Genomic DNA, 14,574 nt, shown 5'->3' with positions numbered 1-14,574 from the left:
AAAGTTGAAATTGTTTTTGTTTTCTTTGCACTCAAGTATTCTCATAGCTTCATAACATTACGGTTAAACCACTGATGTCACATGGACTATTTTAATGATGTCTTTACTACCTTTCTGGGTCTTGAACAGTTGCGTTGCTGTCTATGCAGGGCCAGAAAGCTCTTGGATTTCATCAAAAATACCTTCATTTGTGTTCCAAAGATGAACTAAGGTCTTATGGGTTTGGAACAACACGAGGATGATTAATGACAGAATTTGTATTTTTGGGTGAACTATCCCTTTAAGAAAACATTAGGAAATCCAAGATTAGGAATAAATGGATGTAAATACAGAGTTCCTATGGGGTTTGGAAAAGTATGGAATTTGATTGAAGTATTTTCCAGGTCTGGAAATGTATGAAAAAAAGAAAGCAGAGTATGGAAAAGTATGTGTTTTCAGACTTTTGCCCCCATTTAGTTTTTATATATATATATATATATATATATATATATATATATATATATATATATATATATATATATATATATATATAATAATAGAAAATTAAGAATCTAATGAGAATAAATTTATTGTGCAAGAAGTCAGTCAAAATACGACAATGCACTTTTTCACAATATTCTTAGCACCGTATTACATAGCCTCAAATACCTTTGCAAAAAAAATAAAAATATACAGTTATGTGCACATGAGAATCCATTAAACTTAGCATATAGGACAATGCACACAGCTATTGTGCCATCAGCCCATTTCGTGTTGTGGTTTCTTGGGCACCACAGAGTATCCTAAGGCCTTGAAATATGGCATACTGCCCTAACAAAAGCCAAATCTGAAACGCTTTTTTACAAAACCCATCTTTTTTATAAACCATTGAACTTGGCAAATTTTATGCCATCAGCCCATTTTGTGTCATGATTTCTGTGCCGCCACAGAGGATGTGTTAAATTGGACATTAGGCCTTGATTTTAGTGGTACTACCATAAGAAAAGCCAAAAAAATAGAAATTGTAATACGCAAACACGCACAAAATTCCCATGTGCATAGTTTCTCGAAGGCACAAAAACGTTTCTTGTGTACAGGTGACTGTATTATGCACCAAGTATGAAAATAGTGTTCTATGAACCATTTATGTTAAAAATGGTCTGAAAATCTAAAGAGTTTTGGAAATTTGAGTCTAGAAAAGTATCGAATTTTGAAATGGAAAATGTGTAGGAACCCTGTAAATACAAACTTGAAAAAGTGCTGAAGTTGCTTATTTTTGAATAGAATTTTGACGTTTAAAATGTATTTTCTGTGTCTAAAGTTATGCTGTTTAATGTAAAATGTATCCATTCTGTCTCTAGTTTTCTGGGTAAACGTTAACATGAATGGCTGTGGCTGGTAGTTTACCACACAAGATTTCATCATGACTGTGGGATTGGGACTTGTTACAACACATTATGAAATGATCACAGATCACTCTTTTAAAATATGTAATTAACATCGTCACCAAAGTGTCTGGCTTAAGGCTTTTCTTGACTTGTCAGCTGATGTTTATTTTAGTAATAAGGGTGTAATTTAGAGTAAGTAAAAGTCATACTTTTGCTTTAAAACACATCCCTGACAGCTACAAGAATTACTACTGTTAATGAGAATTGTGATACTAAGTTATTCAGCTGTGATATTTGATGTGTGCACATATTTGAGAATATAAGAGTTACAAATGCCCGCAACTAGTAACTGATCATTTTAACACTCTTGATGACTTTAAAAATGATCCAGCCTTCAGTGTATATCTGTTTATGGCACTATACTGCTGTTGGCACGTTTTTTACATCATAGGATGCCAGGTATGTTTGTAGTATTTTGAGCTATAAATGAAAAAGAAAATGAAAAATTTTGAGCTATAGATGAAAATGCAAGTTGCAACTTCCTTAATGTTAATCATAGTTTAAAGTTTGTCAAAATGGAAGATTACATGAATTATAATTCTTCTTTACCACTTGGGGTAGCTGTTTGCCATTTTTGTCTGCTTGCAGTTCTTTCTCCAATTAACAATGAGACCAAACGTTTGCATGCTCTAGGCCTATTATAAGTTGCAGTACAATACAAACTATTTTTAATAAAAATAATAATTAATATTTGCTTATGGTCATTGTAAGTGTAACTGATGCTTAAACTAAAGTCATTGGCATTGAACTGTAGACACTAGTGCTCAAATCCATGACTGGCAAATGAATGCATCCATTTACTGTACAGCTCAGTATTAAAATGTAGTAGTACAAAGATAAATGAGAATGGGTAGCTGTACAAAATTAATTTAATATATGTAGATGAGGATTGGTAGTATTTTATTTATTTGTTTATTGCAAAACTGGGTCAACAATGTCATGGAAACCTTAACAGAGTTCAAGTCCTTGTGTGGAGGTTTTGTTTTAACTAAAATAAGACCATGTGCATTTACAGCACATGACATTGATGTTACACAATATTCTTTTACAAGCCAAATAGAACACTGCGTCTTAAAATTGAGTGTTTTATAGGCACTAATGAACTTTTTGACCATGTTTGGACAGGCATTGAGTGACTGTTTAGTATAGTATCAGTTTGTCCACATGGTGATCTACTAACACTGCTAGGTCTATATAAGCATAGTACTTTGTACATTGTGTCTTAGCTCAGGTTTCCTTTCATTCTTTCTGACTGTTGCATAACTGACTCAATAACCTGTTTAGTTCACTTCTCCCCTGGAATGCTCTTAATGGTGGGAGTCTTCAGTCTTTACAAAGCTGGACATTTAATCTTAGTTATCAGGTTGACATCTAGCATGTGTAATACAAAATCAAAAAAATCTCCTTTTTTAATTTATTTAAAAGTAAAATATAAGACATTTCTATAATTCCCTCATAATGGATATAGAAAATCATAGTTTCAAAACAGGGTCCAAAGATCTTTGAGCACTATTACCCTGGCATTATTGAACTACCCTGCCTAAAGAAACCTGATAGGCTTTTGCTGTGCTCATTCATTTAAAGGAGCCTTTCACCTAAATGCACTTGAAAAGCTCGTAAACATTGCATGATAAATGCGGTAAAGGTTTTGGATGCCACACTGTGCCGAGGTGAATTCTGAGGTAAGGTTTGAAATATTATCAATATATAATTCAACTTTCCAGAACTTCTCCAGATTGTACAATGTGTATTAACCTATGTATCCAGCTATTAGGGTTACATTTTTTTGTCATTTTTCTTTTAGCTCATTAAAACGGTGTTCAAAACCAAATTACATGTGTTGTTCATTTCAGAAAATGTCAAACGAATGTGTTTTTACTTTGAGAGGTGAATGTACACATTGCAAGGTATTGTTTTAGCATGTACTGTGAGCTTTTTTTTTTACAGATGTTGCAGCATGTGTAGTGAGGTGTTGCTTAACTTTGACATATTTAGGAAGCTATGTAACACTACTAAACAAATAGAAAGCCAATTCACGTGCAAGGTGAGAACATTTTACTTTTTCCTGAAAACATTTTGGCCTGGGCCACACATATGTACATTAACCTGCTTTGCAAATGAAGTGTTGCTGTAAATTAAGTTGTTTTTACAAGGTACAGGGTTGATGCCATGAGTGCTTAACAAGGAACAATTAAATCAAGTCATTGTAAAATAAGCAACATTTAGTTTAAGGCACTTGGTACAGCAAATAAACCAGATACAAGCAGAACTGTATATTTCACTTTGTTTTCTAAGTGAAATATTCAGTACCTACTAGACAAATATACAGTTGTGTTCAAAATAATAGCAGTGTGTTTAAAAAAGCGAGTAAAACTCAAAGTCCTTATAATATCTTTTTCTTCAATACACACAAATGCATTGGGAACATTTGCACATTCTATTCTAAATCCAAACATGAAGAAAAAATGAGCAGAAAGTGAAGAAAACGGAATATTGGGCTGTTCAAAAAAATTGCTGCTGCTTGCTTACTGGTGTGTTTGGGGTTGTTGTCTTGTTGAAACACCCATTTCAAGGGCATTTCCTCTTTGGCATAAGACAACATAACCTCTTTAAGTATTGTAAAGTACTCAAACTGATCCATGATCCCTGGTATGCAATAAATTGGCCCAACACGTAGTATGAGAAACATACATCCCCATATCATGATGCTTGCGTCACCATGCTTCACTGTGTTCACAGTGTACTGTGGCTTGAATTCAGTGTTTGGGGGTCGTCTGACAAACTGTCTGCGGCCCCTAGACCCAAAAAGAGCAATCTTGCTTCATCAGTCCACAAAATATTGCACCATTTCTCTTTAGTCCAGTCAATGTGTTCTTTGTCAAATTGTAACCTCTTAATTTTTTCAACAATGGACTTTGCAGGGGCTTCTTGTCGATACCTTGGCTTCACACAGGCGTCTGCTAACAGTAGGCGTCTTACAGTACTCACAGGTAACTTTAGACTTTCTTTGATCACCCTGGAGCTCATCGTTGGCTGAGTCTTTGCCATTTTGGCTATTCCTCGATCCATTCGAATGGTAGTTTTCCATTTTCTTCCACATCTTTCTGGTTTTGGTTGCCATTTTAAAGCATTTGATATTATTTTAGCTGAGCAGCCTATCATTTTCTGCACTTCTTTATATCTTTTCCCCCATCTTTTCAATCAAAGTACGCTATTCTTTTGGACAATGTCTGGAATGACCCATTTTACTCAGATTTTCAGAGAGAAATGCAACATACAACATTTGCTGCCTTCTTACTTAAATACCCTTATGAAACAAAAACATATGAGAATATATTGGAAGATATAATGTGATATGTGACCCTGGACCACAAAACCAGTCTTAAGTGTAAATTTTTCGAAATTGAGATTTATACATCATCTGAAAGCTGAATAAATAAGCTTTCCATTGATGTATGGTTTGTTAGGATAGGACAATATTTGGCCAAGATGCATTTGAAAATCTGGAATCTGAGGGTGCAAAAAAAATCTAAATATTGAGAAAATCGCCTTTAAAGTTGTCCAAATGAAGTTCTTAGCAATGCATATTACTAATCAAAAATTAAGTTTTGATATATTTACAGTGAGAAATTTACTAAATATATTAATGGAACATGATGTTTACTTAATATCCTAATGATTTTTGGCATAAAAGAAAAATTTATTATTTTGACCCATACAATGTATTTTTGGATTTTGCTACAAATATACCCGTGCGAATTAAGACTGGTTTTGTGGTCCAGGGTCACATATATGAAATAATATATTTGGATATATGGGACTCTAGTTATTATATTTTTCATTCTCTGAGGTCCACTTATAATGCTATTAAGATTTTTACATCAAAAAGCATAATTTAGAAGTAATAGGCTATTTTCTGTTCTTTTTTGACACCCCATCATCAGATTGCTCTGTTTGAATAAGCGTTAAGGATTGTAGACTTGGAAGTAAACGCCCACTGCTATGATTGGTTAACATCCAATCATCCAATCTATGATTGGATGGACGCTGCTGTGATTTAGGTTAAAAACGCATAAATACTCAATACATACCAAATTATCTATAATAACAGACAAAGCAATAGTGACCACAAAATAAAAACAGTTACTCACACTTGTGTTGCGACATAACTGTCGGATCCCATATAGTCGGCACAGCATCGTCTTTTAGTTTCAGTCTTTCTGAAAATCCTGCATCCACTCTTTCTTAATGCAGCGTTCAGAAGAAATTAAAATCAATTACAATGCAAAGACTGTTTTTCCACAACTTGGAATGGCACATCTTTTTGTTTTCGAAGCATCTTTATCGTTTGGTTTCTTCTTAGACCTGCACATTTGCCTCTCGTTATTTACACAACGTGCGTGAGTCGGAGCTAAACAGGCAGCAATGTAGAAGCAGGCGTTGATCTTCTTCTGCAGAGTTGGAGTTTAGTGGCACATTCCACAACCTGTCATTTTGGCAGATTAGCTTCAATATAAACTGTTTTTAGATTAACAAGAAAGCTTTGCGTTCTGAAACTTACCAGATGTTATTTTAGTAAAATGTACTAAATGCACTACTTATATGTCAAAGGATCAAGGGAATGTTGATATCCCAGTTCATGACCCCTTTAATTCTTCACTAACCATCCACTGACAGCTTTTTTTTTTGTTTTTAAAGGTTGTGTACGAAGATGCTCCGTTCAGCTCCTCTTGGTTTGTTGTCGATGTTATGCATATTATCTGGAACAGACGGCGGTAAAGTGCTGGTGTTTCCACTAGATGGAAGTCACTGGGTCAACATGAAGGTCCTGATCGAGGAACTGCATAGCAGAGGTCACAAAGTGACAGTGATTAGAGCCTCCAACAGTTGGTATATCAAGGAGGAATCTCCCTTCTACAATTCTATCACTATACCAAACGCAGGAGGATTTGATGAGGAGTTTTTTGCCTCAATGATTGGCCATCTCTTGAAGATTAAAAGAAAGCGGTCTTCCATTTGGAACCGCCTTCAGCTGGAGTACGAAATCATGGTGAAGTTTAGAAGCATGCATGAAGATATGATGCACATGATGGACAAAATGCTAGAGGACAAAGAAATTATGAAATCAATCCAAGATTCTAAGTATGATGTGGTGCTAGCAGACCCAGCTGCTGGAGGTGGTGCAATTCTAGTTTACAAGTTTAATATTCCTCTGGTTTTCAACGTTCGGTGGACCATAAACGGGGAGGGACATTTCGCAATTGCTCCTTCCCCTCTATCTTATGTCCCTGTCCCAGGAGCAGAGTTAAAAGACAAAATGTCATTTCTCCAACGTGTCAAAAATATTTTGGCTTACTTATTCAACCGGCTCCAGATTGTAGTCATCGCTGACGCCATCTATACTCCTTTCTGTCTCAAGCATTTTGGCCCCAGTGTTAATTATTTCTCCCTTTTCCAGGATGCAGACATCTGGCTCATGAGAAATGACTTTACCTTTGAGTTTCCACGACCCACAATGCCCAATATCATATATATGGGCGGCTTCCAGTGTAAACCCGCCAAGCCACTTCCAGCTGATCTTGAAACATTTGTGCAAAGCTCAGGGAAGCATGGAGTCATCCTCATGTCTTTAGGCACCCTTATTGCTCAGCTTCCACAAGATGTCACTGACGACATAGCAGCAGCTTTTGCTCAGCTTCCTCAAAAAGTAATTTGGAGATATACAGGTCCTCGACCTACGACCCTTGGTAACAACACTTTACTTGTAGACTGGCTCCCCCAGAATGACCTGCTTGGACATCCTCAGATTAAAGCATTTGTAGCACATGGAGGAACCAATGGAGTTCAGGAAGCCATCTACCATGGAGTGCAGATATTGGGTGTACCTTTAGTTTTTGATCAGCCTGACAATCTCTTCAGAATGGAAGCGAAGGGAACAGCAAAAATTGTAGATATTGCAACTTTGGACAGGACTGTGTTTCTTGAGGCATTAAAGGAGGTTTTGAATAACCCATCTTACAAGGAGAACATGCAGAGACTGTCCAAGCTGCACCATGACCAGCCAATGAAACCTCTTGATCGTGCCATCTTCTGGATCGAGTATGTCATGAGGAATAGAGGAGCTCCTCATTTACGAACACAGTCTTTCAGAATGTCTTGGATTGAGTACCACTCTATAGATGTTATTTTGACTTTAACGGCAGCACTTTTTATATTTGTATTTTTGTTTGTACATGTGATTCGATATCTTTTTAGAGTTTTATTCAAAAAGAAAGTTAAACGTGCATGATAGAAATTACTATTGTGGGAGTTAATTGATAAAAATATTCTTGCTGGATTTGTAAAACATCTTTTCAGTGAAATTAAAATTATGATTCACAGCAAATTTTCATGAATTGACTGAATTTTGTAATGACTGTTTGGAACTGCATTTATGGTTGGTAGCCTCTGTAGAGGTAATTATTTATAACTGAAGTGATAATGCAAAGGCTAAGAAAGTTTGCCCTTGCTTGATGAACTTCAATATTGACTTCATGATCGAGTCACAAACTGTTTACATGCCGATTAAGTCTGTCCTCAGTCTATTTAAATAGTCTTTAAACAGAAATTGTACCAGTCTGATTTCTGCAAAGTTGCAATAAGAAACCTAAATAATATCATTGTTGATTGTACTGTAATCTTAAATTGGCTTCATCCAACATTAATCATGATACAAATGGCATTGTTGTTGTGCGCATACAAAAGACCGAGGCGATCCAATTATACAACGGTCTAAGAACTGTAACTGAAATATTACAGTCTGAATGTGTAATTCCATCATGTTTTTAGAAACGAATGGAAATTTCTCTTTATCATTGTATTTTGTGAAATATTATTAACTCTATGCCATATTAATTCAGGTTATATTCTTTCTTATTGAAGGTTGTGAATGAAAATGCATTACTCTACCCTTCTTGGTTTGTTCATCCTGTTATCTGCTCTGTCAGGATGTAACGCTGGGAAAGTTCTGGTTGTCCCTGCGGATGGAAGCCACTGGATCAATATGAAGGTCCTTATTGTGGAGTTACATTCAAAAGGTCACAATATCACAGTGGTTCGAGGTTCTAGAAGCTGGTACATTGAGGAACAGTCTCCTCTCTACACTTCTATTACTGTAGACACTGGAAAGCATGACGATGACTTTATAGTGAACTTTCTCCCCCGTTTACTCCAGATCCAGAGACAAGGAAGATCGTTTTGGAATGAAATGACACTTGCTGAAGAGTTTTATAGCAGATTTAGAGAAATTCAACAGCAAATATGCAATATGACAGCTACAATGTTTGAAAATGAGATCTTAATGAATTCATTAAAAGATGCAACACATGATATTGTTCTTACGGATCCTGCTTTTGGAGCTGGAGTGTTACTGGCGCACCGTCTTGGCCTCCCTCTTGTGTTTAATGTTCGCTGGACCATGTACGGTGAAGGTCACTTTGTTGTAGCTCCATCTCCTCTCTCATATATACCTGTTACAGGGTTACAGCTAACTGACAAGATGACATTCAGTCAGAGAGTAAGAAATGTGTTGACATGTATGGTGTTTTTTTATAAGCATTCCAAGTACTTTGGTTCTCCTTACCAAGAGTTTTCCCAGAAGTATTTTGGGCCCAATGTTGATTTCTTCTCCCTCCTCCAGAATGCAGATATCTGGCTCATGAGAAATGATTTCACTTTTGAGTTTCCACGACCCACAATGCCAAATGTTGTCTACATGGGCGGGTTTCAGTGCAAACCAGCTAAGCCACTTCCAGATGAACTTGAGAAGTTTGTGCAGAGCTCAGGAGATCATGGAGTTGTCATCATGTCTTTAGGAACAATTTTTGGTCAGCTTCTGAGTGAAATCAATGATGAGATTGCTGCAGCTTTTGCCCAACTGCCTCAAAAGGTTATTTGGAGACACACAGGGCCACGACCTGCCAATCTTGGCAACAATACTCTGATTGTGAACTGGCTCCCACAGAATGACTTGCTTGGACATCCTCAAACTAAACTGTTTGTAGCACATGGAGGCACCAATGGAGTTCAGGAAGCCATCTACCATGGAGTTCCTATTGTGGGCCTTCCTTTAGCTTTTGACCAACCTGACAATCTCTCCAGGATGCAAGCAAAAGGAACAGCAAAAATTGTAGATATTGCAACTTTGGACAGGATAATGTTTCTTGAGGCATTAAAGGAGGTTTTGAATAACCCATCTTACAAGGAGAACATGCAGAGACTGTCCAAGCTGCACCACGACCAGCCAATCAAACCTCTTGATCGTGCCGTCTTCTGGATTGAGTTTGTCATGAGAAATAGAGGAGCTCCTCATTTACGAACACAGTCTTTCAGAATGTCCTGGATTGAGTACCACTCTATAGATGTTATTTTGACTCTGCTGATGATATTTGTTTTGTTTTGTTTCATGATTTACTCTATCATAAAATTTCTGTGTTTTAAAGTAGTATTTAAGAAGAAAATTAAAGCTGAGTGATTGAATATTTGACCAGAATCCCAGGAATTATATTTCGTCCCTGTTAGCAATTGTGTTGTTAATGTCAGTTAGCATTACCTTTATCATAAAGCTGATTTGGTACATGGGATTTTATAAAAACAAAGCTAAAAATGAGTTATCAGATATTGTTGATTTTTGTTTTATAAACATTTCCTTGACTGTATAATCTATTATGAAGCATAAATATAATAGTTTTTTTAATATTTTGCTTTTCATTTGTAATTGTTATTGTTTTATGAAAATGGACTACATCTAGCTAAATATGTACTAATCTTTGGTTACAATGTTTAATTTGTAAAGTGTTTTATGTGTGTGGTGGAGGAAAATAAAGAAACAAACAATTGTGTCTGTGGGATATAATGTAAATGAATGCACTAAGAAATGTAATAAACTGAAAAAAGAATTACAGTTTTTAAAAATGCAACAAAAAAACATCTAATCAAACAGGGTGAATTAGACTATAGAGATTAGGGTGTGTGTGTGGGGGGGGGGGGCGGTGGGTGTAGTCGTTCATTGTAATTTGTTTAGTTTTGTATTCTTTAATACATATTTACATTTAGATGGGAATGAAAAAAGTCTGTGAGAATGTGAAGTACAGTGTGTTCCATGTAGGCTACTGTTGTAACATACAGATTGTTCAGCTGAGGAAGCATATTTTTCTGAAAAAAAAAGAAAAAGTAGACAAAAACTCCCTAAAGAGTTTTGAAAGCTGTCAAAATTATGTATATATATATATATATATATATATACATATATATATTTGTCAATACTCTTAATGTTATTCACAACATAACTTTAAAAACTAATTGTGTTGTGCATTGTCAGCCTTGTGCTGCGCTGCAGTGAAGCACATAATCGGTCCTGCAAGGGCAGGCCCTGAATCGCCCTAAATTAAATTAATTAAAAAATTAATTAATTGTCGTTTTTTTCTTCTACTTTTTATAATGAATTTGCAAAGTTGAAATGAATACATGAGGAACAGCCTGTCATAACAGACTGGACTCAAATTAGAGGCCTATGCTACTCCTAATCGCTATCTAGCATTGGAATGAAATACAGCACGAAAATAAATTTAATTTCAAAGAGGATAAATCAGTTTTAAGTCACATTTTGTGATTCGTGACGCAATCAGACTAAACATATGAATGTCTCTACAACTATGGGCACATTATTGGGATTATTAAGATGTTTAAATCACATTTTTCATATTCTCACTAGTTTCATTTGTGTGTTAATAATGTCCAACAGTGTATGCTTTACAGTAAATTGTCCTTTTTAAGATGTCCATCACGTCTCAAAGAAGAAATGATAGTCATGGCTTCTAAATCTATGCACTTCTCATAAACAACAGCATGTACAAGCTTAGACAAGTTTTGTGTGCACAGAGGAAGTGTCATTGGTCTCAGCTTTGCCTTGTACACTCCCAGTGTTTCGCACATATTAGCAGGGCTGGGCTTGTTTCACACCATTTTAATGCAGTCAGTATTTTCCCTGGTCGGCCGCATACTTGGATTTTCATCGCCAGCTAATAAACTTTGTGTGGTGAGTGAAGCAGATTGCCTTCGTTTTGTGTAAACAGTTATTAAGTGTTGGTGTGTTTTGTGAAACTGAATAATAATGTATTGTAATCAACTTTCTTTCATCAAAGGTTAAAAAAGATGCATTACTTTCCTGCTGCTTTGTTAGCATTCTTGAGCATATTATCTCAAGTGTTTGGAGGTAAAGTGTTGGTGTATCCATTGGATGGAAGTCACTGGGTGAACATGAAGGTCCTGATTGAGGAATTACATACAAGGGGTCACAACGTGACCGTGCTTCGAGCCTCTAACAGCTGGTATGTCAAGGAGGAGTCTCCTTTCTATACCTCGATCACTGTTTATAATAGCGGTGGCATTGAAAAGGAGCTGTTTGATGCATTTACAAAACATATCCTGGTCATCAGAAGAGAGAAACTGTCCTTTTGGACCCACCTCTCACTGGCCTCAGAGGTTGGAACGGTATTTGAAGAGATGCATCGCAATCAACTTGTCTTAATGGGGAAAATCTTTGAAAATAAAGACTTAATGGCTTCACTCCAGACAGCAACATATGATCTGGTTCTGACAGATCCGGCTTTTGGAGGTGGAGTTTTCCTAGCACGCCGTCTTGGTCTCCCTCTTGTGCTAAATGTCCGTTGGACGATGCATGGAGAGGCACATTACGAAATAGCTCCTTCACCACTATCGTTTGTTCCTGTGCCAGGACTAGAGCTGACAGATAAGATGACGTTTGCTCAACGTGTACAGAACGTAATGGGATACATATTTTCAGTTTATCACAAAACCAGATTTATCACCTCACACTACCAGTCCTTCTGCAATAAATACTTTGGATCTGAAATTAATTACGAATCCATCCTTCGGGATGCAGACATCTGGCTCATGAGAAATGACTTTACCTTTGAGTTTCCACGACCCACAATGCCCAATATCGTCTATATGGGGGGCTTCCAGTGTAAACCCGCCAAGCCGCTTCCGGTTGATCTTGAGGAGTTTGTGCAGAGCTCAGGAGATCATGGACTCATTGTCATGTCCCTAGGGACTCTTTTTAGCCATCTTCCACAAGATATCACAGAGGAAATTGCTGCCGCTTTTGCCAGATTGCCCCAAAAAATCATTTGGAGACACACCGGACCTCGACCTGTCAATATGGGTGATAATACATTACTTGTTGACTGGTTACCTCAGAATGACCTGCTTGGACATCCTCACACTAAAGTGTTTTTAACACATGGAGGCACTAATAGCATCCAAGAGGCCATCTATCATGGGGTGCCCATTTTGGGTCTACCTATAATATTTGATCAACCTGACAATCTGTCTAGAATGAAAGTTAGAGGCACAGCTAAACTTGTGGATATTGCAGAATTGAACAGGACAATGTTTCTACAAGTACTGGAGGAAGTGCTGTATAACTCATCTTACAAGGAGAACATGAAGAGACTGTCCAAGCTGCACCACGACCAGCCAATAAAACCTCTTGATCGTGCCGTGTTCTGGATTGAGTTTGTCATGAGAAATAGAGGAGCTCCTCATTTACGAACACAGTCTTTCAGAATGTCCTGGATTGAGTACCACTCTATAGATGTTATTTTGACTCTGCTGATGATATTTGTTTTGTTTTGTTTCATGATTTATTCTATCATAAAATTTCTGTGTTTTAAAGTAGTATTTAAGAAGAAAATTAAAGCTGAGTGATTGAATATTTGGCCAGAATCCCAGGAATTAATTCCATTACCAATGTTTCTATTTTCATTTTTGACTGAGAATATAATGTTTCCCTGGAAAGTTTTAAAATAACACGTGAAACATATATAAAGCTCTTCTTAAAATGAATCCTTTTATTTGTGCTCTCTCTTGTTTTCGTAGAGAATTTACTTCATCACAAATTTAAAAGAAAATGTGCACAACAATATGAGTGGAAAAACAGTGAAATAAACTGTAGTTGGTTTACATTTTTGTAGTTGTTACTGTTGCACTTGATTTATATCTTCTGGTGTAAAGCACAGCAGATGCTCATACTTAAATCTTCTGAGCATCATTTTTATAAGGACAAAAATATGTTAAAGGCTATTTTTAAAGCTTATCTACATGCCTAAGGCTGAATTTTATCTAAAAACAAAGTTTTAATCTTTATGTTTGTACAGCCTGCCCATTAAGCATACAGAAAATTAAGACCTTGTAAGCACTGTATTTAAATAAATAAATAAAACATTATTAAACTATTACTATATAAACTATTATTTTGTCAAACTATGTTTTGGGTGGTTATGAGTCATTGAAAAAAATGAAACGAGCATGCTTCCATTGCTCAACCTTTCTGGAGGACATGTGCTCATATTTTGAGAGTGCAAATGATGGAAATGACACACTGCTGTTTTAATTAGCAACGAAATAAACCAGAGGCATTATCAGACATCGCAAGCTCCATCAGTCTCACTGAACTTCTTTTTTGTTTTATTGTTCATATATCCTCTAGATATTATATTTTTATCACACACAGTACAGTACTACTGAAGTTAAAGAGTTTAAATAAATTCATTTTGACAATCCCTAAAATGCACAATTCTATATAGACTGCATTAAAGGATATACTCAAAACTTTATTTGCAATAGTGCAGTTTCCTCTGGAACACAACTTGCCTTTCTACTTACATGCAAATTTCCTCTGACAGACGAGACAGACGAGAAATGAAAAAGAGAAGAATGTACCAGACAGATTCAGTCCTATAGGCTACAGAATGCAGGAGTTGAAACTTTCTTGGTATATATGGGCATTTCTAACAGAAGATGTTTCCAACACTTGTTTACCATCGCCTGAATGGACTGTGTCATTTTTTGGAAACAGTTTTCATGCATCCATATATAAACTGGCAAAACGTGATGTTTATGTATACTGAGATATCACAGTTAGCATCTATTCTGGTCGGAGTCAGTGTGAACAGCTTGCGCATGACATGAAGTGCCATGTTTGCCCACTCAGTAGGGTACAAGTGCAAAGCATTGCAAAGTAGAGTCCAATGAGAGAGATTTATTTATATTTTTTATAAGTTTTATTAACAAAATACTTTCTCCA

The 14,574-nt window shown here is 36.2% G+C and overlaps 3 protein-coding genes across 5 annotated transcripts; all 3 read left to right on the top strand.

Moving 5' to 3' along the window:
• Nucleotides 1–3,007: 3,007 nt before the first annotated feature.
• On the top strand, nucleotides 3,008–7,716 carry ugt5a1 (UDP glucuronosyltransferase 5 family, polypeptide A1; the record flags this gene model as incomplete). 3 transcript variants are annotated; one of them, XM_079412590.1, is made up of 3 exons in its annotated part: nucleotides 3,071–3,109; nucleotides 4,349–4,417; nucleotides 6,126–7,716. In XM_079412590.1, the coding sequence occupies exon 3, from the start codon at nucleotides 6,139–6,141 to the stop codon at nucleotides 7,714–7,716; it is 1,578 nt and encodes a 525-aa protein (XP_079268716.1). In that variant the 5' UTR covers nucleotides 3,071–3,109; nucleotides 4,349–4,417; nucleotides 6,126–6,138. The 3 variants fall into 3 exon arrangements, with proteins under 3 accessions (XP_079268715.1, XP_079268714.1, XP_079268716.1); XM_079412589.1 differs by lacking the exon at nucleotides 4,349–4,417 and having other exon boundaries at nucleotides 3,008–3,109; XM_079412588.1 differs by having other exon boundaries at nucleotides 3,014–3,471; nucleotides 4,349–7,716.
• A 639-nt stretch (nucleotides 7,717–8,355) lies between these two features.
• Nucleotides 8,356–10,306, top strand: LOC306867085 (UDP-glucuronosyltransferase 2A3-like; the record flags this gene model as incomplete). The annotated part of the gene is made up of 1 exon (XM_079412587.1): nucleotides 8,356–10,306. One exon carries the CDS (start codon nucleotides 8,356–8,358, stop codon nucleotides 9,937–9,939), a length of 1,584 nt encoding a protein of 527 aa, XP_079268713.1. The 3' UTR covers nucleotides 9,940–10,306.
• Nucleotides 10,307–11,405: 1,099 nt separating this feature from the next.
• Nucleotides 11,406–13,927, top strand: ugt5a5 (UDP glucuronosyltransferase 5 family, polypeptide A5). The gene is made up of 2 exons (XM_079412591.1): nucleotides 11,406–11,502; nucleotides 11,609–13,927. The coding sequence occupies exon 2, from the start codon at nucleotides 11,619–11,621 to the stop codon at nucleotides 13,194–13,196; it is 1,578 nt and encodes a 525-aa protein (XP_079268717.1). The 5' UTR covers nucleotides 11,406–11,502; nucleotides 11,609–11,618; the 3' UTR covers nucleotides 13,197–13,927.
• Nucleotides 13,928–14,574: the final 647 nt, after the last annotated feature.

This window comes from Barbus barbus (assembly GCF_936440315.1).
Source record: "Barbus barbus genome assembly, chromosome: 48".
Lineage (NCBI taxonomy): Eukaryota > Metazoa > Chordata > Actinopteri > Cypriniformes > Cyprinidae > Barbus > Barbus barbus.
This window is presented reverse-complemented; position numbering and strand designations above follow the sequence as displayed.